The following is a 25846-nucleotide window of genomic DNA, read 5'->3' on the forward strand; positions in this document are numbered from 1 at the left end:
GCCCCCCACGACCATGATTCACCCACACACATCCAATCAAAATTGTGAGATAGCCATTTTGTTCAGCGTATTTGATTTCCAGATAGAAAATATGTTTTTGAGAGAACACTCCCCCACAACCCTCAGGGCAAAAGTTTTAAGTTATGCCCTGGGGGCATATACGGCTTTTATAGAAGGCGTTGTCGTAGAAACTTCAAAAAAAGCTCATTCAATTGGAAATTCAAAAATTCAAGTTTGGAAATTCAAGTTTGTTGAATTAATTTCTATAATAAAGCAAAAAATATGAGGTTTTACTCATATATTTTGTACAGAAAAGAAAAAAGCTATTATAACTCATGCTAAATGGGGTCCGTCACATCCCCCCCCCCGCGTGGAAAATACCCCTGACAATTCTCCTCACATGTAAAATTGAGCAGCAAAGGGAAATTGAGACAAATAAGAAAAAGAAAATGAAGAAAACAAGGGATTCTGAAATACTCTACCAATGTGCTAAAATACGTGCAGAAAAATAGGTGTAGAATCCAAGGGCGAATCCAGGATTTTTTTTTCGGGGGGTGGGGGGTTACTAACTTTTGACTCAGTTTTGACTAATTTTACTGATTTTTACCTAGGTTTTACTAATTGTCGACTTATTTTCGACTCGGTCAAAAATTTCGGGGGGGGGGGGGGTTCAAACCGGGTAATTCCCCCCCCTGGATACGGAATTGGTAGAATCAAACAGTTCACGGTGGTGAACTGTAAGTAAGGAGCAACTTAGGCCAATATTAACCAAAACTCTAAAAAAAGAATATTGGTAACAATTAATAAATCAAAATCATTGGCTTTTTATGCTGATTCCAAATATATAAGGTTCACTAAGACTAATTTTACATATGAAACGTAATGAGCCTGAGAAAATTTGTACCATTAGATTCCTAGAAGATGCAGAGGGCTCATTCACCAAAAAGATTTTGCCACACGAAAGTGGCGTTTTTTACCATTCTGTGGCAGCCAACCACGATTTTGCCCTCCCCATTGCAGGGGTAGTAATGCCGCACGGTTGTGCATTCGTTCGTGAATAGTCAGGACGTAATGCCGCACTCTGCGCATTCGTTCCTGAAAAGTAACGTAGTCCATACAGATAAGTGCTTCAGACGGGAAAACCTCCAGGTGTACGCCTAGTGGACAAGTTCTTGATCGCAAGGGGTGAATTAGTATTATTTCCTATAATTTTCGGCAGGAATGTCACCTATGGGGAGGAAGGGAGGAGGACACCCTTCCCTCAATGTTTTAAGCCTGTTGAATAAAAATTTGAATCGGTAAAATAGTGATGCAAAGTGACGCTATTTTAATGGCTAGTACAAATAGGTGCAGTACAAACAGAATAAAAAATGAAGTAATTTAATAGCAATATCACCTAAATCCGTTGGTAAAAATCCCCAGCCTGTGGCTAAAACCCATTGCTCCTCTCCCAAAAATTTTGGCTACTGACGCCTCTGGTCGGTACCACGCCAAGTCAACGGGAAGTAATTTCTAATACTGGTTAGTCCCAGTCTGTCATCTCTGTGCACTTCTGTGCACCATCCTAGAGCCTCTTCCATAGTTCACTAATGGCAAATCTTCAATTCCTTTAACCTTTATCTTACTCTGTTATGATATAACTCAATCCCCAAAACAACGTAAAAAGAAATAAATAAAACATAAATACTATAGAATATTCCGCGAAGTACATTTTACCTATAGTTTGTAAAATAGGTAGAATATTCTAAAATTCCGTATTTTCTTCATTATTTTTATTTGTCATACTTTCTCCTTGGCTGCTCAATTTTTCATAGGAGGGTGGAGGGGATTTCCGAGAAGAATTTTCAAGGTGGAAATACGTCTAGCACCATTCTAAATGATATAAGGAGAAAACTAAGGCAAAATTTACTCATTTTCTGCTATTGCTGCTTCAGAGTGGATGTGCCCACCAGTTACAACCAACATCCCTTTGTGTTCTGTGACTCCATACATAGAAATATGCGGCACAACATCAAGTGTCCGGTAATCGGATATCCATCGGCACGATTCCATTTGAAAGACATGAATCTCATTAATCTACAAAAAAAAAAAAAAAAAAAAAAAAACATGGACAAAAAGAGTTATAGCGTTAGTGAGGTCATGCAGTGCTCACAAGAAGAAAGTTGACGAACTTAGTCCTTTTGGAGCTTATAAAATCATCAGTCTTTTTTGCTACTACAAAACAGCGTTTACAATTAAAAGTGAACCCAGTCTGTCTTTGTCAACTTTGAACTACCGATGACCTGATGTGGCCAAGACCACAATTAATGAGGATGACCTATCCCTTATATGAGATTACTCTACATTTCTGTATCTGTCAAATTTACCCTGAATAGTAAGAAAATTTACTTAAATGAGTGGTATACCACAAGAAAAGCCCCCTTTGTGAATATTTCTTAAAGATCCCCAGATTTTTAGAAATTTTTTAATAGTTTATACACGAGATTTCCCCCAAAACCCACAAGGAAATCCTATATTCAAAACTTTTGAATCTTCAAAAACAAAAGTAAGTTTTCTAGATTTTCTTTTTTTTATGTTTCCCCCTACAATTTATGTATTCCCCCTATATCCTCTTGACAAACGACTACTTACTGAAATTAATTTGATTTTTTTGTCATGACATCAGTATTAGCACACCAATATAAAATATCACAAGGCTAATCAAGGAAGTACGAAAGGTGCTATCCTCTCTCTCTCACAAACCATCCACATGGCTTGAATATCTTTTGCATTATATGGCCTGGAAGCGCCAGCAATTTTTTGGCTTTACATGTTATAATTATAAAAGAGAAAAATTTTTAAAGCTTATTTTTGTTAATTTATTGGTTAATATTGGCTATTGGTTAAAATTAGGGATATTTGTAAGGTCTTTGAGATTGTATGTTTAAGGATTGCAACACTGAATTGTAATTTAAATCTTTATTTTATATTTTGTTGTAACTGTTCGTTTGTTTAAGAAAATGCATGTAAAGGTCATTTATTAAAAGAAGTTCTCTTTACTGTCTTAAAATAAAATGAAAAATAGGACGTCACGAATCTACAGAACCATTTTGTATCTTAATTGAGGTTCCTTTAAGTAGAATGCATCTATTGAATTCTAGGAGTTTATGTTCCTTCCTATGCCATTCTAGGAGTTTATTTCCTTCCTATGCTATTCTAGGAGTTTATGTTCCTTCCTATGCTATTCTAGGAGTTTATGTTCCTTCCTATGCTATTCTAGGAGTTTATGTTCCTTCCTATGCTATTCTCGGAGTTTATGTTCCTTCCTATGCTATTCTAGGAGTTTATGTTCCTTCCCATACTATTTGCTTAATGCTCTACACCTTTTCAAAGAGAGTGAGTATCCTCTCACACCTATACTTCCTTGGTACCTTTCCAAACAAAGTGATAAAAAAAAACATGTCCTCAGCAACTTCGCTCATCATGATAGTGTATAAGGTTTCACGCCTACATTCACGCCTACAAGAATATACAGTTCAGTTTGACGTGCACATTGCAAAAAGCGAGCCAACCTTTACCTATAAAGTGAACAAACACGTTTTGGAACTATGGTTGAGATTATATAACGCAACCAGACTGGTTATTGCTATTGATATCAATTGCACATGGAATTACACAAGAATATACAGTGCAGTTTGACGTGCACATTGCAAAAAATGAAGGTGGAGAAAAAATGGTATAGTATTTGCGAATTGGACTATACGATCGATATTAATTGAATAATAGGGAAAAACCGAGCTAGATCGCATTTGCGAATTGGATCGTATGAAGGTGGAGAAAAAAAAGGGTATAGCATTTGCGAATTGGACTATACGAACGATATTAATTGAATAATAGAAAAAAAACAGAGCTAGATAGCATTTGCGAATTGGATCGTATGAAGGTGAAGAAAAAAAGGGTTAAACTGATTATTGGACAATTGTCTTTAGTCAAGACTAGTTTTTTAGGAATGTGTCGCTGCTAAAGCTAACTCTAATTGCAAAAAAAAGGGTATAGCATTTGCGAATTGGTGATTACCAGTTAAGGTAACTCATCGGGGATGTTAACTGATTGCTTATTTATTATAAATTTGGAACAACATCAATCTATGGAAATGGTTAACGATGATAAAATGGTCTTATGACTTGAGCTAGCTTTACTTCTTCAATGCGTTCTGTATAATACAAAAGTGGTGTTTGAACAGTGTTGTCAATTTAAAATAGAGTTTAACGTTATAGTATACTAAAAAGTTGATACTAAGAGAGATGTAGATGGCAAGAAAGGAATTTTAATAATGAAATTCAGAACAAACCTTAGAGATCCTGGCAAATCAAGTAGTAAGGTGTGTGTGAGTACGAGCCATCAAGGATCATAAGCACCAAAGACCCTAACCACTAGAGACCTCAACCCCCCAAAGGCCCCCTATCCCCAAACTCGAAGGGCGCCCCCTCTCCTCCAACTTTTGCCCCCCCCATTTTTTTTGAATTTTTTTTGGAAGTTTTTTTTTAACTTTTTTTATATTATTTTTTTTATCATGATATATTTTTTTCAACTTTTTTTTACATGTCTTCGAATGAGATGAAACATACTTAAAACAAACATGCGCGCACGTAACCTAGTCTAAATTAACCTTAAAAATGAAATAAAGCTATGTCGACTTTGCATATCTGTCTCACTGTATGCGCCGTCGCGGGGTACACTTCATGTCTTTCTTGGTTTTTGTGTTTAAATCTACATATTTGTATGTGTTTTTATCTCTCTCACTCTTTTTGCGAGTGTGTCTGGGCGGGTGTTTACTTATTACAATGCATGTCTGGTCACTCCAAGTGAATCTAAATTAACTCAACTTTTTGAATATCTTTCTCACTATAACTGTGTGTCTGAGCTGGTGGGCTACCATCTATAACCGGTCTAATTTAAATTCAACGTAACGACGCATGAAGTAAATATGAATAGAACTTGGATTTTATGACTGTTACCTGATGTATCCGATAAAAGATTTGAAAACAAATTTATTCTTTCTGGTACTTAGATTTTGTCAATTTTTTTTGATGTATATGACATATGATGTTGATAATGAATTTAAGTCGTATTGATCAGGCACTTATTAATACCGATACTTAGATTTTGTCAATTTTATCACATGTATCTTTAAAAGTGGTGTTGACATAGAATTTAAAAGCTCTTATACTTAGATTTTATCATGTTTATTCCAAGTATTCGTAAAAGGGATGTTGATATAGAATTTAATCAATCTGATACTTAGATTTTGTCAATTTTATCCGATATAGCCGACAAATGATGTTGTTAATGCATTTCAAGGATGTTGATAAAGCATTTATTCACTCTGATACTTAGATTATGTCAGTTTTATCCAAAGTATCAGAGAAAGGGATGTTGATATGGAAGTTAATCACTCTGATACTTAGATTCTGTCAGTTTTATCCGACATATCCGACAAAGGATGTTGATAATGAATTTATTCACTCTGCTACTTAGATTTTGTCAATTTTACCCCATGTATCCGAGAAAGGAATGTTGATATAGAATTTAATGGCTCTGATACTTAGATTCTGTCAATTTTATCCAACATATCCAACAAAGGATGTTGTTAAAACATTTATTCATTCTGATATTTAGATTTTGTCAATTTTATTCAACATATCCGACAAAGTATGCTGAAAAAGCATTTATTCACTCTGATATTTAGATTTTGTTAATTATAATTGTTGTAACAAATAAAAGATATTGATAAAAAATAAATTATTCACTCTGGTGCTTAGATTTTGTAAATTATATCCCATTTACACAAAAAAGGGATGTTGATATAGAATTTAATCAATACGATACTAAGATTTTGTCAATTTTATCCGATGTAGACGAGAAAAGGATGTTGATATATAATTTAATCAATCTGATACTTAGATTCTGTCAATTTTATCCGATATATCTGACGAATGATGTTGATAATACATTTAAAGGATGTTGATAAAGCATTTATTCACTCTGATACTTGGATTTTTTCACTTTTATCCAATGTATCCGAGAAAATGATGTTGATATGGAATTTAATCACTCTGATACTTAGATTTTATTAATTTTATCCGACATATCCGACAAATGATGTTGATAAGGAATTTATTCACTCTGACACTTAGATTTTGTCAATTTTATCCGATGTAACTGGCAAAGGATGTTGATAAAAAAAATATTCACTCTAACACTTAGATTTTGTCAATTTTAATCTATGTATCCGAGAAAGGGATGTTGATATAGAATTTAATCACTCTGATACTTATATTTTGTCAATTATATTCGACATATCTGATAAAGGATGTTGTTAAAGCATTTATTCATTCTGATATTGGGATTTTGTCAATTTTTATTCGATTTATCTGACAAAGGAAGTTGATAAAAAAAAACTTGTTCACTCTGACACTTATATTTTATCAATTTTATTCGATGTATCGGGTAAAGGATGTTGATAAAAAAATTATTCACTTTGATACATAGATTTTGTCAATTTTATCCGACATATCCGACAAAGGATGTTGATAATGAATTTATTCACGCTGATACTTAGATTTTGTCAATTTTATCCAATGTATCTGACAAAGGATATTGATAAAAAAAAATTGTTCACTCTGACACTTATATTTTATCAATTTTATTAAATGTATCTGGCAAAGGATGTTGATAAAAAAAAATTTATTCAAACTGACACTTAGATTCTGTCAATTTTATCCTATGTATCCGAGAAAAGGATGTTGATATAGAATTTAGTCACCCTGATAATTAGATTTTTTTAATTCTTTCCAACACATCCAATAAATCATGTTGTTAAAGCATTTATTCATTCTGAAATTTAGATTTTGTCAATTTTATTTGATGTATCTGACAAAGGATTTTGATAAAACAAATTTAGTCACTCTGAAACTTATATTTTATCAATTTTATTCGATGTGTCTGGCAAAGCATGTTGTTAAAAAAAATTATTCACTCCGATACTTAGATTTTGTCAATATTATCCGACATATCTGACAAAGGATGTCGATAATGAATTAATTCATTCTGAAATTTAAAGTTTGTCGGTTTTATCTGATGTATCTGTTAAAGGATGTTGATAAAAAAATTTATTCACTCTGACACTTAGATTCTGTCAATTTTATCGTATGTATCCGAGAAAAGGATGTTGATATAGAATTTAGTCACTCTGATACTTAGATTTTGTCAATTTTATCCGACATATCCGATAAAGGATGTTGTTAAAGCATTTAATTATTCTGAAATTTAGATTTTGTCAATTTTATTTGATGTATCTGACAAAGGATGTTGATAGAAAAAATTTATTCACTCTGACACTTATATTTTATCAATTTTATTCGATGTATCTGGCAAAGGATGTTGTTAATAAAAATTATTCACTCTGATACTTAGATTTTGTCAATTTTATTCAACAAATCCGACAAAAGATGTTGATAATGAATTTATTCACTCTGATACTTAGATTTTGTCAATTGTATCCGATGTATCAGACAAAGGAGGTTGATAAAAAAAATGTATTCTCTCTGACACTTCGATTTTGTAAATTTTATCGTATGTAAACGAGAAAAGGATGTGGATATAAAATTTAATCACTCTGATACTTATATTTTGTCAATTTTATCCGACATATCCGAAAGAGGATGTTGATAAAGCATTTATTCACTCTTAAATTTAGAATTTGGCAATTTTATTTAATGTATCTGACAAAGGATGTTGATAAAAAAATTTATTCACTCTGACACTTATATTTTATCAATTTTATTCGATGTATCTGGCAAAGGATGTTGATAAAAAATTATTCACTCGGATACTTAGATTTTGACAATTTTATCCGACATATCCGACAAAGGATGTTTATAATAAATTTATCATTCTGAAATTTAGATTTTGTCAATTTTATTTGATGTATCTGACAAAGGATGTTGAAAAAAAAATTATTCATACTGACACTTAGAATTTGTCAATTTTATTCTATGTATCTGAGAAAAGGATGTTTATATATAATTTAGTCACTATTCTATTTGTATTTTGCCACTTTTATCCGACATATCCGATAAAGGATGTTTTTGAAGCATTTATTCATTCCGAAATTTAAATTTTGTCTATTTTATTTGATGTATCTGACATAGAATTTTGATAGAAAAATTTATTCACTCTGATACTTATATATTATCAATTTTATTCGATGTATCTGGCAAAGGATGTTGTTAAAAAAAAAATTATTCACTCTGATACTTAGATTTTGTCCATTTTATCCGACAAATCCGACAAAGGATGTTGATAATGAATTTATTCACTCTGATACTTAGATTTTGTCAATTTTATTCGATGTATCTGGCAAAGGACGTTGATAAAAAAATTTATTCACTCTAACACTTAGAATTTGTCAATTTTATCCATTGTATCCGAGAAAAGGATGTTGATATAGAATTTAGTCACTCTGATACTTAGAATTTGTCAATTTTATCCGACATATCCGATAAAGGATGTTGTTAAAGCATTTATTAATTCTGAAATTAAGATTTTGTCAATTTTATTTGATCTATCTGACAAAGGATGTTGATACAAAAATTTATTCACTCTGACACGTAGATTCTGTCAATTTTATCCGATGTATCTGACAAAAGATGTTGATAAAAAAAATTATTCATTCTAACAGTTAGATTTTTTCAACTTTTTCCTATGTATCCGAGAAATGGATGTCACTCTTATACTTAGATTTTGTGAAATTGCTGTATTGTCTGTCTAGGAAGCGACTTCAATTGATAATGAATGTTAATACAGAATTTGTTCAATTTTTTTTTCATAATTTCCTGAATTAACTTTCTGTATTGCGTATCCAAGAGGTGAATTCAAGAAAGAGTTTATTACTTACTTACTTACTTACTTACAAATTTTTCATAATGACATACCCAACAACGGATGTTGATTAAAGAATTTATTCATTCTGATACCTAGATTTTGTCAGAGTTATCCCATCTGTCTGACAATAGATGTATGCAAATTCCTTTTCTTACCTCTCCGATGTTTTAATAGACATTCTAAACATTTGATATGCTAGCATACTCTAAAAATAATGAACTCATAACAATGTAATGCATAATATATTTTTAATGAATAATGCTATGTAGAATATTAATACAAAAATATATTATGATACAATATTAATATCAATGATCAACTTTGGACATTTTGAATCTGTTCCATAAAATAGTTCACCATCAGTAGGTAATGTGTTACCTTCAACAGTAGCAAGGAGTTGTCCTCTATCATCAACGATTATTTTTATGTTGGCATTCTCTTTGAATGCAATCATCTCTGGAGATCTCAATCTTGCATATCCACCAACATAAGAGTTGAATTTTTTCGGTACTCCAAAGAAATTTAATTCCTTACTGTCATGACAATGCATGCATACATTTCCAATAGTGCTACCACTTGTACTTGTTTCATAGTTTAAATACTTCTCCTTGTCGGCATTCAATGGTACAATAACATTGTCATGTGAACACACTTTATTAAAATGCTCCATCTTCACTTTTCTTAAAGAAATGACTTATGTGTTTATCGTTCCACTGCATAAAAAATACTTATTTACTACATGCAATAAACTAAATAGTGTCGATAACCCACCATAAAATACCATTGGGAAAGCTGCATCGTGTCTCTGAGCAAGCATAGAGTACAATTGGTAGAGCCGTAAACATATTTTATGTCATTTTAGGATATGTAAAAAAAAAGTTGAATAATTTCGAAGTAAATTTTTTTTTTTTAGTCCAATAAAAAAAAGTGCTACTACAAACATTATTTTTCTAATAGTAAAGGTCATGACTAACAAGTCTATACCATTCTCATTTTGAGTTTTGAAAATATTAAATGTGATTTTTTTTGTTTTAAGTATGTTTAATCTCATTCGAAGACATGTAAAAAAAAGTTGAAAAAATATGTCATGTTAAAAAAATAATAAAAAAAAGTTAAAAAAAACTTAACTTTTGGGCCTTTGGGGGGTTGAGGTCTCTAGTGGTTAGGGTCGTTGGTGCTTATGATCCTTGATGGCTCGTACTCACACAAACCTTACTACTTGATTTGCAAGGATTTCTAGGGTTTGTTCTGAATTTCATTATTAAAATTCTTTTCTTGCCATCTACATCTCTCTTAGTATCAACTTTTTAGTATACTATAACGTTAAACTCTATTTTAAATTGACAACACTGTTTAAAGACCACTTGTATATTACACAGAACAAATCGAAGAAGTAAAGCTAGGTCAAGTCATAAGACCATTTTATCATCGTTAACCATTTCCATAGATTGATGTTGTTCCAAAATTATGATAAATAAGCTATGAGTTAACAACCCCGAGGGGTTACCTTAACTGATAATCACCAATTCGCAAATGCTATACCCTTTTTTTGCAATTAGAGTTAGCTTTAGCAGCGACACATTCCTAACAAACTAGTCTTGACTAAAGGCAATTGTCCAATAATCAGTTTAACCCTTTTTTTCTCCACCTTCATACGATCCAATTCGCAAATGCTATCTAGCTCTGTATTTTTCCCTATTATTTCATTAATATCGTTCGTATAGTCCAATTCGCAAATGCTATACCCTTTTTTCTCCACCTTCATACGATCCAATTCACAAATGCTATCTAGCTCTGTCTTTCCCCCTATTATTTAATTAATATCGTTCGTATAGTCCAATTTGCAAATGTAATACCCTTTTTTCTCCACCTTCATACGATCCAATTCACAAATGCTATAGTTTCAAAACATGTTTCACCACTTTATAGGTAAAGGTTTGCTCGCTTTTTGCAATGTGCACGTCAAACTACACTGTATATTCTTGTGTAATTCCATGTGCAATTGATATCAATAGCAATAACCAGTCTGGTTGCGTTATATAATCAAAAACCATACTTCCAAAACGTGTTTGTTCACTTTACAGGTAAAGGTTACCTCGCTTTTTGCAATGTGCACGTCAAACTGCACTGTATATTCTTGTAGGCGTGAATGTAGGCTTGAAACCTTATACACTATCATGATGAACAAATTTGCTAAAGACATGTTTTTTTTATCACTTTGTTTGAAAAGGTACCAAGGAAGTATAGGTGTGAGAGGATACTCACTCTCTTTGAAAAGGTGTAGAGCATTAAGCAAATAGTATGGGAAGGAACATAAACTCCTAGAATAGCATAGGAAGGAACATAAACTCCGAGAATAGCATAGGAAGGAACATAAACTCCTAGAATAGCATAGGAAGGAACATAAACTCCTGTAACAGCATAGGAAGGAACATAAACTACTGAAAGAGTATAGGAAGGAACGTTGGCTCATATAAAAGCCTAGGAAGGAGCATAAATTTATGGAATAGTATAGGAAGGAACATAAACTCCTGGAATAGCATGGGAAGGATTATAAACTCCTAGAATAGCATAGGAAGGAACATAAACTCTTGGAACATCATAGGAAGGAACATAAACTCCTGGAACAGCATAGGAAGGAACATAAACTCCTAGAATAGCATAGGAAGGAACATAAACTCCTAGAATAGCATAGGAAGGAACATAAACTCCTAGAATAGCATAGGAAGGAACATAAACTCCTAGAATTCAATAGATGCATTCTACTCCTTTAGTGCTGAAATATTAATCGTAGCGTCTGACCTAGTTAGTTAAGTCTCGTTCATCCTCATGGGACGTCTTTGGGCCACTCCTTTCGACAATGCATGAACCAGAGCTCAATATGACGATCTGTCTTGTGCCGTTCTGGATAGCTGTACACTGCGCTGACGGTCCAGGGTTTCAATCCATTGATTCTATGGCATTCCTCGTGGTCGTTGTCCATCAATCGTTCTTTCGAGTGTGATTCTCGGAAAGCGTTTGGTGACAATTCTTTTGGCATGTCCAAACCGACGCAGTTATTGCCGTTTGTTTTGAGGATTGTATGTCCTCAGGGTCCAAGTCTCACATCCATACAGGGTGCTCGGCACAATGAGGCTGTGGAATAAATGAACTTGTATTCTTCGTCAATTGGGTCAGTATCCAGTATACATATATCTGGACGACTGTCTACATGCCAAGAGGCGTCTACATGGCCAAATTTTCAAACCAGCTCAGCTTAAAAAATTATAAGAATCGATACAAATCGAACGACGCCCTGTTTTAGACTTCTTACATAGAAGCAACCAATCTTCAGATTGGGATCAGAGAGAGAGAGAGAGAGAGAGAGAGAGAGAGAGAGAGAGAGAGAGAGAGAGAGAGAGAGAGAGAGAGAGAGAGAGAGAGAGAGGGGGAAGAGAGAGAGACAGAGAGAGAGAGAGAGAGAGAGAGAGAGAGAGAGAGAGAGAGAGAGAGAGAGAGAGAGAGAGAGAGAGAGAGAGAGAGAGAGAGAGAGAGAGAGAGAGAGAGAGAGAGAGAGAGAGAGAGAGAGAGAGAGAGAGAGAGAGAGAGAGAGAGAGAGAGAGAGAGAGAGAGAGAGAGAGAGAGAGAGAGAGGGAGGGAGAGAGGGAGGGAGGGAGGGAGGGAGGGAGGGAGGGAGAGAGAGAGAGAGGGGGAGAGAGAGAGAGAGAGAGAGAGAGAGAGAGAGAGAGAGAGAGAGAGAGAGAGAGAGACTTACTGGCACTGATAATAAGACTATTCCGCCTTGCAAGACACTATGCGAACGATGTAACATTCTACCTCCATATAAAATCAAGTTGCCGTTGTGATGAACCAGATTTGCACAAAACCTTGGCTTAGGATATTGACCTTCAATTAAAATAATACCGATGGACGATTAGGAATAAAGATTTATCTTTTCTTACTAAAAAAAATAATAAATAAAAAAATGAAAAAAAAGAGATCGTTAGTCATTAGACACATCATTCCTGGGGTGGTAGATAAGAGGTAAAATATATATTTCAATAAATTGCTATCACAAGCCCTGAAGAGGCAAAAAAAAATTTGGGGGTTTATAAGTACAAACTTAGTATATAATTAAAATTCGAATAAACAAACAAGTCTATTAAAGTCCTTTATAACTCTGGGAGCACGTACTACATAATGACTAGCGCAAATTCGAGGAAAACGCTCCACAAGCAACAGCACTCAAATAGCTGCAGGACCAAGAGTTTTTTTTCAGACATTTTAATCTCTCGCTTTTCAATAAACGGTAGCGTTTACTTCTCTCCGTGTGTGTTTTCGTGATAGCTGTCGTTGTATTCAATAAAACCAAGTAATCACAGTATCATATCTTACAACCCAGTTTGTGTCACAATATTGAAGGAGCTTTTGTACTTTGTGTGCAGCAGAACACCAAAGAAATTCAGACTCAGTTCTTTGGAAAAGAAGAAGAAAATAACAAACAGCTGTTTTTTACAAATATTTTGTAGTGTTTAAATTAGACGCAGTTTGGCGGACTTAACTAGGATAAGATTTGAACAATGGAAACCGCAATATATGTAAATGAGAAATGATTCGGCTTTCTCCATTGTAACGGGCAAAGGCTTCGCAACAAGGGGGGGGGGGCAGCAATCCACAATTTTGGGAGATTTGGAGAAAGTTGGACCAAAAGTCTAAAATTTCGATACCAAATCCAAGATCCAGTAAATGGATCTTGCAGTGAAGTTCCAAAATTCAGTAAATTCTGCGAAGGATTTCTCGTAGTGATGTGTCAGTAGGGAGGGCATAATATCTCCAACGCATACAACATTCAGCCAATCAGAGGGCTAGATTCCAACGAGTACGAAACCACACCCTCTTTCTAGACCAATCAGGGAACTTGGAAATGCGGCGAGTACAAGATCAATGACCCCTTTTTTCAAGGTCGATTTATTTGTTGTTTTCAAGTGTATTGCCTCCGGAGTGAAGTTTGCATATGCGCATTGACGGTGGGGAGAATGTTTTGATCTAGGACAAGTGAATTTCCGAGAAATTGATTGCGTAATCGAAGGGGAACTAAATTTCCGAGAAATTGATTGCGTAACCTGACCTAACCTAATATCTCCGAACGGGACACCATATATGGGCATAGACTCCCTAGGGAAAATAGATTTCCGAGAAATTGATTGCGTAATCGAAGGGGAACTAAATTTCCGAGAAATTGATTACGTAACCTAACCTAACCTAATATCTCCGAACGGGATTCCATATATGGGCATAGACTCCCTAGGGGAAATGGATTTCCGAGAAAATGATTGCGTAATCGAAGGGGAACTAAATTTCCGAGAAATTGATTGCGTAACCTAACCTAACCTCATGAGTTCGTGACCCCACACCATATATGGGCATAGAATCCCTGGGGAAAATGATTTTCCGAGAAATTGATTGCGTAACCTAACCTAACCTAACGTCCGGGGGGGACTCCATATATGGTCATAGACTCCCTAGGGGAAATGAATTTCCGAGAAATTGATTGTGTAACCTAACCTAACCTCAAGAGTTCGTGACCCCACACCATATATGGGCATAGACTCCCTAGGGGAAATGGATTTCCGAGAAATTGATTGCGTAACCTAACCTAACCTCATGAGTTCGTGACCCCACACCATATATGGGCATAAACTCGCTAGGGGAAATGGATTTCCCAGAAATTGATTGCGTAACGTAACCTAACCTCATGAGCTCGTGACCCCACACCATATATGGGCATAGAATCCCTCGGGGAATGAATTTCCGATAAATTGATTGCGTAATCGAAGGGGAGAGTATTTCTGTGAAATTGATTACATAATCGGTGGGGGAATTTTTTTGATCCGATAACGGGAAACAGGATCACGTGTCTCCTTCTAAGCCAATCAGGGGGCCAGAAATATTAGCGGGAGAGGATTGCAGAGAATATATATATATATATATATATATATATATATATATATATATATATATATATATATATATATATATATATATATATATATATATATATATATATATATATATATATATATATATATATATCGTCGCCTGAAAGCGGTTTTGCCGAATCTGATTTTTCCAAAAACGGGAGAAAAACGAGTTTGAAAATTTTTACATTTGTATCTCAGAATCGGCTATAGCTAGAGCCTAGACTTTTGTTTCAAAATTAAGAATAAAAGTCGCTTATATGGTGTGCTTATTTTTACTGGCCTAAGGCGAGGCTTTCCCGAGATAAAACGGAATGAATATAAGTTTCGGCAAAACCGCCTGAAAATTTCGGAACATAGGTAAGATATGGCAAAACGGAATCGGCTCAGCATGAATTGGAAATGCAACTCTCGGCAAAACATATATAATCTGATAGAGAAACTTTAATTTTGACAATTAACTGAGAGTTTTATAATAAAATATAACGGAAGATCAGTGGGAGGTGTCAGTTAGCAAGAAGCTTCTTGGAATTTCTGGTTTTAACCTTCGGAGCATTGACGGCAGCTGCTTCGGGACACGCTGTGATTTCAGCTGAAGTACTAGGTACCTCAGCTCTGTTACAACTTCTATTAAGACTTTTCACATATGCCACATCTACTGCTGGCATGAAACGGTAAAGCGATTCTACGTCTTTTATTTTTGCTGTTGGCAACTCAACTACTGTACTAGAAGGTACAGGAGGCAGCAACCTTTCCACAACATTCACTGCTGACACATTGGGCAATGGCCTCTTTGGGCAAGCTTCTGGTGCAATCAGCACTTCAGAAGGAGTAGTTTCCGCTAACAAAGTTTTATAGAACACCGTTTTGCATAGTCCTTGCTTAAACTGTAGTAACTTCACCTTTGAAAATAGCACTAAGTTATACTTATAGGACTTGGACGCTTTGGTGTAATCAAAAACTTTTGTTTGGTCATTTGAATAATGACAAACAGGTCACGGGGCCGAACAATCAAAAGCTTTTTTGTCAAGTCTAGTAGCAAAAAGACTTCCTTGCATTTCAAAGACCCCTTAATGACGCTGTGAACAACATCGACCTCCTGAATTATGGAGTGGACAGGCTAAGAATGCTTCATCTTTATACTTTGGACCGGTAAACGGTTCTTCAGGATGTCTTCCATCATGTTGCTAATTATTTGATTACGATTTTGAGGTACACATGAACCTGACCATGAAACCAACTTTGTGATGTCAGGATAGGTAGTAAAAACCTTACCAAGGATAGCACGAAGACCACTGGTAATATCATTTGCACTTCTACCAGCAAGACATTCTGACCACAAACAACATTAAACTTTTTTTATTAGCTCTCCTGTCTGTCTGCAAAGATAAGAATAACAGTTAAATTAAAGCAAGTGATCTTCCTGTTGTAAAAAAAAGGATGAGACATCCCTCTTTGGCAAAGAAAAAACGTTTTCAATATCGAAAAACTATACGGGGTCATCCGAAGCCCTGTCCTTATCTCTTTCGTTTTTGCTTTCTAGTTTTCCTTTCACATGTTTTGCTTGAGAGGTTTTGACCTCCTCAGATACTTCAGTACCATTTTGTTCAGCCACCTTTTTTTCTTCACAAACATCGCATCTGTCAGTTTTAGGAACATGAAATGCAAGAATAAATTCACAATTGAAAACTTTTCTGTACATGTGTTCCTTGAGAGGCAACTTACCATCTTCCGCACACTTACTTTCATACAATGAATTCATTTGGCGTATATTGAGTGAAGGGTAGAGGAACTTTCTATTGGTTTTGGCACGAGAATAAGGAGATTCGATGGTTTGGAAGCTTTCAAAGTGCTTTCTTATGTAAGCAAGATCCTCTTCTTTACTTTTATTCACATGATTCTGTGGTACACTAACAGGAGGCACTTCACCACTTGATAACTTATGGGCATAATGTATCCGCTTATCATCGATGTCTAGGGTAGAAAAATAAAATCCTTTGCAGACCTCCACAGTTTTTTTATGAACTGACGAAGTAATAGTGGAATGTATGCTTCCACCGAGTTTCTCTTTTTTTGTTTTTTTTTTTAGGTAAAGGTTTTGTTGTTTTCAAATATTATATTCTTTTGGAATCTTTTGACAATGCCCAAAAGTTTTGAAACACAATTTGACGATCAGTCTCCGAGAAATGTTCAAAACATCCGAAAGGACACGAATGAGGGTAATTAAAGGATTTCGGTTCCTTTTTCTTTCCGTATACTTTTTTGGTAGCAGCGTACAGATAAAAATTTTCAGAGTTTGCTTAATTCTTCATCTGATTTTTCACCCACTTTTCCTTGTTATTTAACCTCTTTCTGACTTTTTTTGATGCATTATTTCTCGTTTCTGTACCATCATTTCCCTCTATGGTTGGAGACATGCTAGTAAAAACTGTTTCACTGAATTCTCTTGTAGCCTCTGGTTCACTTTCTGTTCTATTACTTGTCTGAGCAGTAGGATAGCGGGATTGGCCAATGTATTTACAGACGGCATTACTTTTGACTTCCGATGAAGATCCCTTACTGGGTGGAGATTCTGGATAACTTTCTACTTTCGGGAAATACGTCGGTTTAAAATCATCATCTGAAGACAAATATTCGGAGCTAAAAAAAGAAAGCTTTATGTTAACCCATGTTACTGGAAAATTTTCAAAGAATGACTCTAGTGACACAAACCATTTCCACGCCTTTTCATTAGCCTACGCACAGACAGGTCAAGGAACAATCACCTCATATGTTTCCTTGACTGAAATATTTGACCCAGCTTTTTCTGCCAGTCTAGAACACTAATGTGTTTCCTAGTTGGGGAGCTAGTCCTGATTCAGCTGGCAAACATCTTCCTAAATAGGATGTTCATGTCAATATTGCATTCATGTGTCTTCCTAACTCTGATGAACACCCCAGATAGGCACTGTGATCCAAAATGCATTAAACCATGATAGGGGTTTGTGACTTCTTTTTTATACTTGTTTACCAAAGGAAATTGTTATTGCAATTGGCTCCCCAAAGTTTTCTTTAACTGAAAGCATGAAAAAACAATAAGTTCTATTTTCTATTCAATCTTATTTTTAGGGAGCCACTTGCAATAACAGTTTCCTGTGGTAAACCAGTATAAAAAGAAGTCATTAACCCCTGCCAAGGTTTAATACATTAAGGATCACAGTGCCTATCTGGGGTGTTCATCAGAGTTAGGAAGACACATGAATGCAATATTGACATGAATATCCCATTCAGGAAGATGTTTGCCAGCTGAATCAGGACTAGCTCCCCAAGTAGGAAACAGATTAGTGTTCTAGACTGTTTTCTGCCCATGAGCCTTCATTAGCACCTCCTTTAGAACTGTGGAAGCAAACTCCAATTAATGCTGCTATACATATTTCTGTCTCAAAATATCTAATTCTTACCTGTCTGTTTCAAAAATATCTGGGGAAATCGACATTTTCAATCTCTTGGGCCTCATAATTATATCTTGTTCATCAAGATAAGAAAGATCGTCTTCTTCTTCTCCAAGGTCGTGTTCAGCAAATCAGCAACTTTCGGCAAAACGGACCATGCTATAATCCCGTATGCGATTCGGCAAAACCGCTTTAAAGAAATCGAAAAATATGCGATTCGGCAAAGGAGAACTGCAAAATACAGGCAGTTAGAGACGTCTTACAGTAATGTCAATTAGATCATTCGAAAGGAGATTTTTTTTACACAAGATAGTGTTTGTAACTCAGTTTCGCCAAAAATTGTTATTTTCGGCAAAACCGCTTTCAGGCGACGATAATATATATATATATGAGGTCACAGAAAATATATATATATATATATATATATATATATATATATATATATATATATATATATATATATATATATATATATATTATGGGCATAGTGACGTCACAGAAAAAATATCAATAGACAATACAATTCGTGACGGGAGTCCATATATGGGCATAGTGAGGTCACAGAAAAAATATCAATAGACAATACAATTTGTGATGGGAGTCCATATATGGACATAGTGACGTCACAGAACAAATATTAATAGACAATACAATTCGTGACGGGAGTCTATATATGGGCATAGTGACGTCACAGAAAAAATATCAATTGACCATACAATTCGTGACGGGGGTTCATATATGGGCATAGTAACGTCACAGAAAAAATATCAATAGACAATACAATTGGTGACGGGGGCCCATATATGGGCATAGTGACGTCACAGAAAAAATATCAATAGACAATACAATTCGTGACGGGGGTCCATATATGGGCATAAAACCCTATCAGGAGGTCGTGACAGGAGTCCATATAAGGGCATAGTGACGTCACAGAAAAAATATCAATAGACAATACAATTCGTGACGGGAATCCATATGTGGGCATAGAATACTGACAGGAAATAATTTATTCAAGGATTATCGATCGAGTCTAATGAGGTCAAGGTCGATTTCTTTGTTGTTTTCAAGTGTATTGTCTCCGGGTGAAGTTTGTACATGCGCATTGACGGTGGGGAGAATGTTTTGATCTAGGACTCAAGGGGGAAGTGAATTTCTGAGAACTTGATTTACATAATCGGTGGGGAGAATGTATTGATTCACGATAGGGAATTAGAAATGACATCACATGTTTCCTAGGAATTATGCGGGAGTCTAAAGAGATAGGAATTCTATTTTTAAATATGACTTCTCAGGTCATTAGACTTAGCGATATATTGATATTCTATCGAAACCATAATAGGGTAACCAAGAATATCTTAGAGATGAAGAGATGAACGCGGGAACGGGTTTCCTAGGAATCTCAAATTTGACAGCACAAGGATGCCAAAACAAAAGGAACACAGATAAATTACTCTAGAGGATTATTTGGGCGAAACCGTTTTAGACATTTTAGGGAATTATTTGGGCGAAACAGTTAGAGACATTTTAGAAGATGATTTTAGAAGATGATTTAGAAGATGATTTGGGGTGAAACTCTGTGGTCGTTATAATACACAAGTTCCATTTGAACAGTGTTGTGAGGTCCTCTACCCCAACCCCAAAGGGCCCTGACCCCCCCCCCCACCCCAACCCCGAAGGAACCCCCCCCCCCATCCTCGAACGGCCCCCGATCCCCCAAAGACCCCCCCTCCTCCCCAGGCCCCTAAAGGCCCCCCGAGCCCCCATTTTTTAATATTTTTTATGTGCTCTTGACACATAGAAGGGCCCCCACATTTCAAAAGGCTTTATTATATCTTTTCAGAACAAGTTCCTTACGTAATGTTCCTCTTAAATCCCCTTTACAAGTTGAAGTACTCATGATTTTCCACACAACTTTACTTTAATGTTTTTTGAATACTCCAACGCCAAGCAATACTTTTCAAAAGGCTTTTATATATTATTTCAGAACAAGTTCTGTACGTAATTTCACTCCTAAACTAATTTTACAACTTTAAGTACTCATCCTTTTCACCCACAACTTTATTTTATGGCTTTTAAGATATTCCATCACCAAGCAATACTTTTGAAAGGCTTTTATATATCTTTTAAGAACAAAAATCAAATATTATTAATAAAATCACATGTATTTTAAATTAATGAAATTTTACCTTAATACTAACATACCTTTACTGAACACACACAATTTTCTCTTAGAAATAATATTTTTCATCAGTGATAACACTTTTTCAGTTCGAACTAGAAAGTTTTCTACCAAAGATACTAAATTTTGTAATATAAGTAACATTTTTTATTGTGATAATAACTTTTCTGTCAGATGTAGCAAGTTCTGCTTAACACTAACAAACCTCATCAAAGTAATGACATTTTACTTTAATACTAACATACTTTTACTGAACACACACAATTTTCTCTTAGAAATAATATTTTTCATCAGTGATAACACTTTTTCTGTTCGAAGTATAAAGTTTTCTACCAAAGATACCAAATTTTTTCATAGAAGTAACATTTTTTATTGTGATAACAACTTTTCTGTCAGAAGTAGCAAGTTCTGCTTAACACTAACAAACCTTCTCATTAAAGTAATGACATTTTACCTTAATACTAGCATACTTTTACTGAACACACACAAATTTATCTAAGAAATAATATTTTTCATCAGTTATAACACTTTTTCTGTTCGAACTAGCAAGTTTTCTGCCAAAGATACAAAATTTTTTCTTAGAAGTAACATTTTTTTATTGTGATAACAACTTTTCTGTCAGAAGTAGCAAGTTCTGCTTAACACTAACAATCTTCTCATCAAAGTAATGACATTTTTCCTTAATACTAACATACTTTTACTGAACACACACAAATTTCTCTTAGAAATAATATTTTTCATCAGTGATAACACTTTTTCTGTTCGAACTAGCAAGTTTTCTACCAAAGATACCAAATTTTTCTTAGAAATAACATTTTTTTTATTGTGATAACAACTTTTCTGTCAGAAGTAGCAAGTTTTGCTTAACACTAACAAACCTTCTCATCAAAGTAACGACATTTTACCTTAATACTAACATACTTTTACTGAACACACACACAAATTTATCTTAGAAATAATATTTTTCATCAGTGACATCACTTTTTCTGTTCGAACTAGCAAGTTTTCTACCAAAGATACCAAATTTTTTCTTAGAAGTAACATTTTTTTGACTGTGATAACAACTTTTCTGTCAGAAGTAGCAAGTTTTGCTTAACACTAACAAACCTTCACATCAAAGTAACGACATTTTACCTTAATACTAACTTACTTTTACTGAACACACACAAATTTATCTTAGAAATAATATTTTTCAACAATGATAACACTTTCTCTGTTCGAACTAGCAAGTTATCTTTCAAAGATACCAAATTTTTTCTTAGAAGTAACATTTTTTGATTGTGATAACAACTTATCTGTCAGAAGTAGCAAGTTTTGCTTAACACTAACAAACCTTCAGAACAAAGTAACGACATTTTACCTTAATACTAACATACTTTTACTGAACACACACTAATGTCTCTTAGAAATAATATTTTTCATCAGTGATAACACTTTTTCTGTTCGAACAAGCAAGTTTTCTGTCAAAGATACCAAATTTTTTCTTAGAAGTAACATTTTTTTTACTGTGATAACAACTTTTCTAACAGAAGTAGCAAGTTTTGCTTAACACTAACAAACCTTCACATCAAAGTAACGACATTTTACCTTAAAACTAACATACTTTTACTGAACACACACAAATTTCTCTTAGAAATAATATTTTTCATCAGTGATAACACTTTTTCTATTCGTACTAGCCAGTTTTCTACCAAAGATACCAAATTTTTTCTTAGAAGTAACATTTTTTTATTGTGATAACAACTTTTCTGTCAGAAGTAGCAAGTTCTGCTTAACACTAACAAACCTTCTCATCAAAGTAAAGACATTTTACCTTAAAACTAACATAGTTTTACTGAACAAACACACATTTCTCTTATAACTAATATGTTTCGTCAGTGATAACACTTTGTCTGTTACAACTAACATGTTTTCTACCAAAGGAACCAAATTTGTTCTTATAAGTAACATTTTTTTATTGTGATAACAACTTTTATGTCAGGAGTAGCAAGTTTCTCTTAAAACTAACAAACCTTTACATAAAAATAACAACATTTTACATTAAAACTAACTTAAATCTACTGAACACACAAAAATTTATCTTATAAATAATATTTTTCATCAGTGATAACACTTTTTCTGTTCGAACTAGCAAGTTTTCTACCAAAGATACCAAATTTTCCACTTCAGTTCAGATTTTTTTCAAAGAGATGAAAAAATTGAAAATAATGTTCCAAATTTTTCATAGAAGATAGAAAAGTTCAAGTTCACTTCTGAATTTTACCAAAGAACACAATTCAATTCTAATTTCTCCAGAGAAAATGCAAATCTCCCACTCCAGTTTCAAGTTCACCAAAACATAAAGAAATTTAAAGTTCTGTTCTAAATTTTTCCGTATTAGATAGAAAAAGCTATACCATAGTTGCGAATATTTGCAATGAAGATAAAAAGTTCTACTTCATTTTTAAATATTCTCAATGAAGTGAAGAAAAGTTCAACTTCGATTCTGAACTTTCTCAATGAAAAGAAATAAGTTATTGGTCAATTCTATTTTTCCAAAATAATATAAAAATTTTCCACTTCAATTCAGATCTTTCTCAAAGAGATGAAAAAATTTAAAATACTTTTCCAAATTTTTCATTGAAGATAGAAAAGTTCCAGTTCTCTTCTGAATTTTAACCAAAGAATACATTTCAATTCTAATTTCACCAGAGAAAATAAAAAGCTTCCACTTCAGGTCTTATTTCCCTAAAGACACAAAAATTAAAGTTCCAATTCCTAATTTTACCGTAGAAGATAGAAAAAGTTATACCTTAGATGCGAATACTTACCTTGAAGATAAAAAGTTCCACTTTAATTCTAAATTTTCTCAATGAAAAGAAATAAGTTATTGATCAATTCTATTTTCCCAAAATAATATAAAAATTTTCCACTTCACTTCAGATTTTTCTCAAAGAGATGAAAAAATTTAAAATACTGTTCCAAATTTTTCATAGAAGATAGAAAAGTTCAAGTTCTCTTCTGAATTTTACCAAACAACACAATTCAATTCTAATTTCTCCAGAGAAAATAAAAAGCTTCCACCTCAGTTTTAAGTTCAGCAAGACATAAAAAATTTAAAGTTCAGTTCTAAGTTTTTCCGTAGAAGATAGGAAAAGTTATACTATGATTGTGATTATTTTCCATGAAGATAAAAAGTTTCACTTTAATTCTAAATTTTCTTAAATTCAGTTCCGACTTTTCACACAGATGAAAAAATTTAAAATTCTGTTCCAAATTTTTAGGAAAACTTAGGAAAATTTATACTTTGATCGTGAATATTCAAGTTCTCTTCTGAATTTTACCAAAGAACACAATTCAATTCTAATTTCTCCAGAGAAAATAAAAAGCTTCCACTTCAGTTTTGAGTTCACAAAGACATAAAAAATTTAAAGTTCAGTTCTAAATTTTTCCGTAGAAGATAGGAAAAGTTATACTACAATTGTGATTATTTTCCATGAAGATAAAAAGTTTCATTTTAGTTCTATATTTTTTTAAATTCAGTTCCAAAATTTACCAAAGAGATAAAAAAATCAAATGCTATGTTTTGCATAGAAGGTGGGAAAAGTTATACTTTGATTGCGAATATTCTTCATGAAGATATGGAGCTCCACTTTAATTCTGAGTTTTCTCGAAGAAGTGCAAAATGTTCAAGTTCTCTTCTGAAATTTCTTAGAGAAGAGAAAAAGTTAGCTCAATTCTGAAATTTACCAATGAAAATGAAAAAGCTTCCATTTCAGTTCATAATTTCTCAAAGACATAAAAAATTTTAAGTTCAATTCTAAATTTTTCCTAGAAGATAGGAATGGTTATACTATGATTGTGATTATTTTCCATGAAGATAAAAAGTTTCACTTTATTTCTAATTTTTCTTAAATTCAGTTCGTTCATCTAACCACAAAAAACAATAGGTTAGGTTAGGTATAAATAAATATTAATAAATAGGTAGAAACATTTCTCCATGTTTAAGTTAGGTTAGGTTAGGTTAACTTATCATGAGCGCTCATGATAAGCTAACCTAACCTAACTTAAACATGGTAAAAAGTCGACCTGGGGGATTTTCCGACAAGTATGGTTAGGTTAGGCTAGATTAAGTTAGGTTAGGTTAGCGTACATACGCACGCGTACGTAGGCTAACCTAACCTAACTTAACCTAACTTAATCTAACCTAACCTAACCATACTCGCCGGAAAATCCCCCAGGTCGACTTTTTACCATGTTTAAGTTAGGTTAGGTTAGCTTATCATGACCGCTCATGATACGTTAACCTAACCTAACCTAACTTAAACATGGAGAAATGTTTCTATTTATTTATTAATATTTATTTATCCCTAACCTAACCTATTGTTTTTGGTGGTTAGATGAACGAACTGAATTTAAGAAAAATTAGAAATAAAGTGAAACTTTTTATTTTCATGGAAAATAATCACAATAATAGTATAACCATTCCTATCTTCTACGGAAAAATTTAGAATTGAACTTTAAATTTTTTATGTCTTTGAGAAATTATAAACTGAAATGGAAGCTTTTTCATTTTCATTAGTAAATTTCAAAATTGAGCTAACTTTTTCTCTTCTCTCAGAAAATTCAGCAGAGAACTTGAACATTTTGCACTTCTTCGAGAAAACTCAGAATTAAAGTGGAGGTCCATATCTTCATGAAGAATGTTCACAATCAAAGTATAACTTTTCCTATCTTCTATGAAAAATTTGGAACAGAACTTTAAATTTTTTCATCTCTTTGTGAAAAGTCGGAACTGAATTTAAGAAAATTTAGAATTAAAGTGAAACTTTTTATCTTCATGGATAATAATCACAATCATAGTATAACTTTTCCTATCTTCTACGGAAAAATTTAGAAGTGAACTTTAAATTTTTTATGTCTTGGTGAACTTAAAACTGAAGTGGAAGCCTTTTATTTTCTCTGGAGAAATTAAAATTGAATTGTGTTCTTTGGTAAAATTCAGAAGAGAACTTGAATATTAACGATCAAAGTATAACTTTTCCTATCTTCTATGAAAAATTTGGAACAGAACTTTAAATTTTTTCATCTCTTTGTGAAAAGTTGGCTGATAAATAAATGCGGTTTTTCTTTCTCTGTTTATGAATTTAGACGAGAGTTTGAAACGGAAATTTAAGAAAAATTATAATTAAAGTGAAACTTTTTATCTTCAAAGGTTACAGCGGCACTCGTGTTTTAAAGTTTTCTATCATCTGCCGTAAAATCCACAGCTGAGCTTTCAAATTTGATATGTCTTGCTGAACTTAAAACTGAAATGCGCACTTTCGATTTTATATTAAGACCTTAGATTTGAAGCATGTTCGTTGGTAAAATTC

The 25846-nt window shown here is 33.6% G+C and overlaps 1 protein-coding gene across 5 annotated transcripts in view; it reads right to left on the reverse strand.

The window, feature by feature from the left end:
• Positions 1-25846, reverse strand: part of LOC148948572 (F-box only protein 42-like) — a 98561-nt gene that overhangs the window by 16146 nt on the left and 56569 nt on the right. For all 5 annotated transcript variants that reach the window (XM_089094476.1, XM_089094475.1, XM_089094474.1 and 2 more), the window contains exons 5-6: positions 12680-12810; positions 1910-2076 (exon numbers count right to left, since the gene is read on the reverse strand). In XM_089094476.1, coding sequence (XP_088950602.1) covers positions 1910-2076; positions 12680-12810 — 298 coding nt within the window. The remainder of the gene's footprint in view (positions 1-1909; positions 2077-12679; positions 12811-25846) is intronic.

This window comes from Artemia sp. Qi Xiang Cuo, chromosome 9 (assembly GCF_049724085.1).
Source record: "Artemia sp. Qi Xiang Cuo chromosome 9, ASM4972408v1, whole genome shotgun sequence".
In the NCBI taxonomy this organism is placed as follows: Eukaryota; Metazoa; Arthropoda; class Branchiopoda; order Anostraca; family Artemiidae; genus Artemia; species Artemia sp. Qi Xiang Cuo.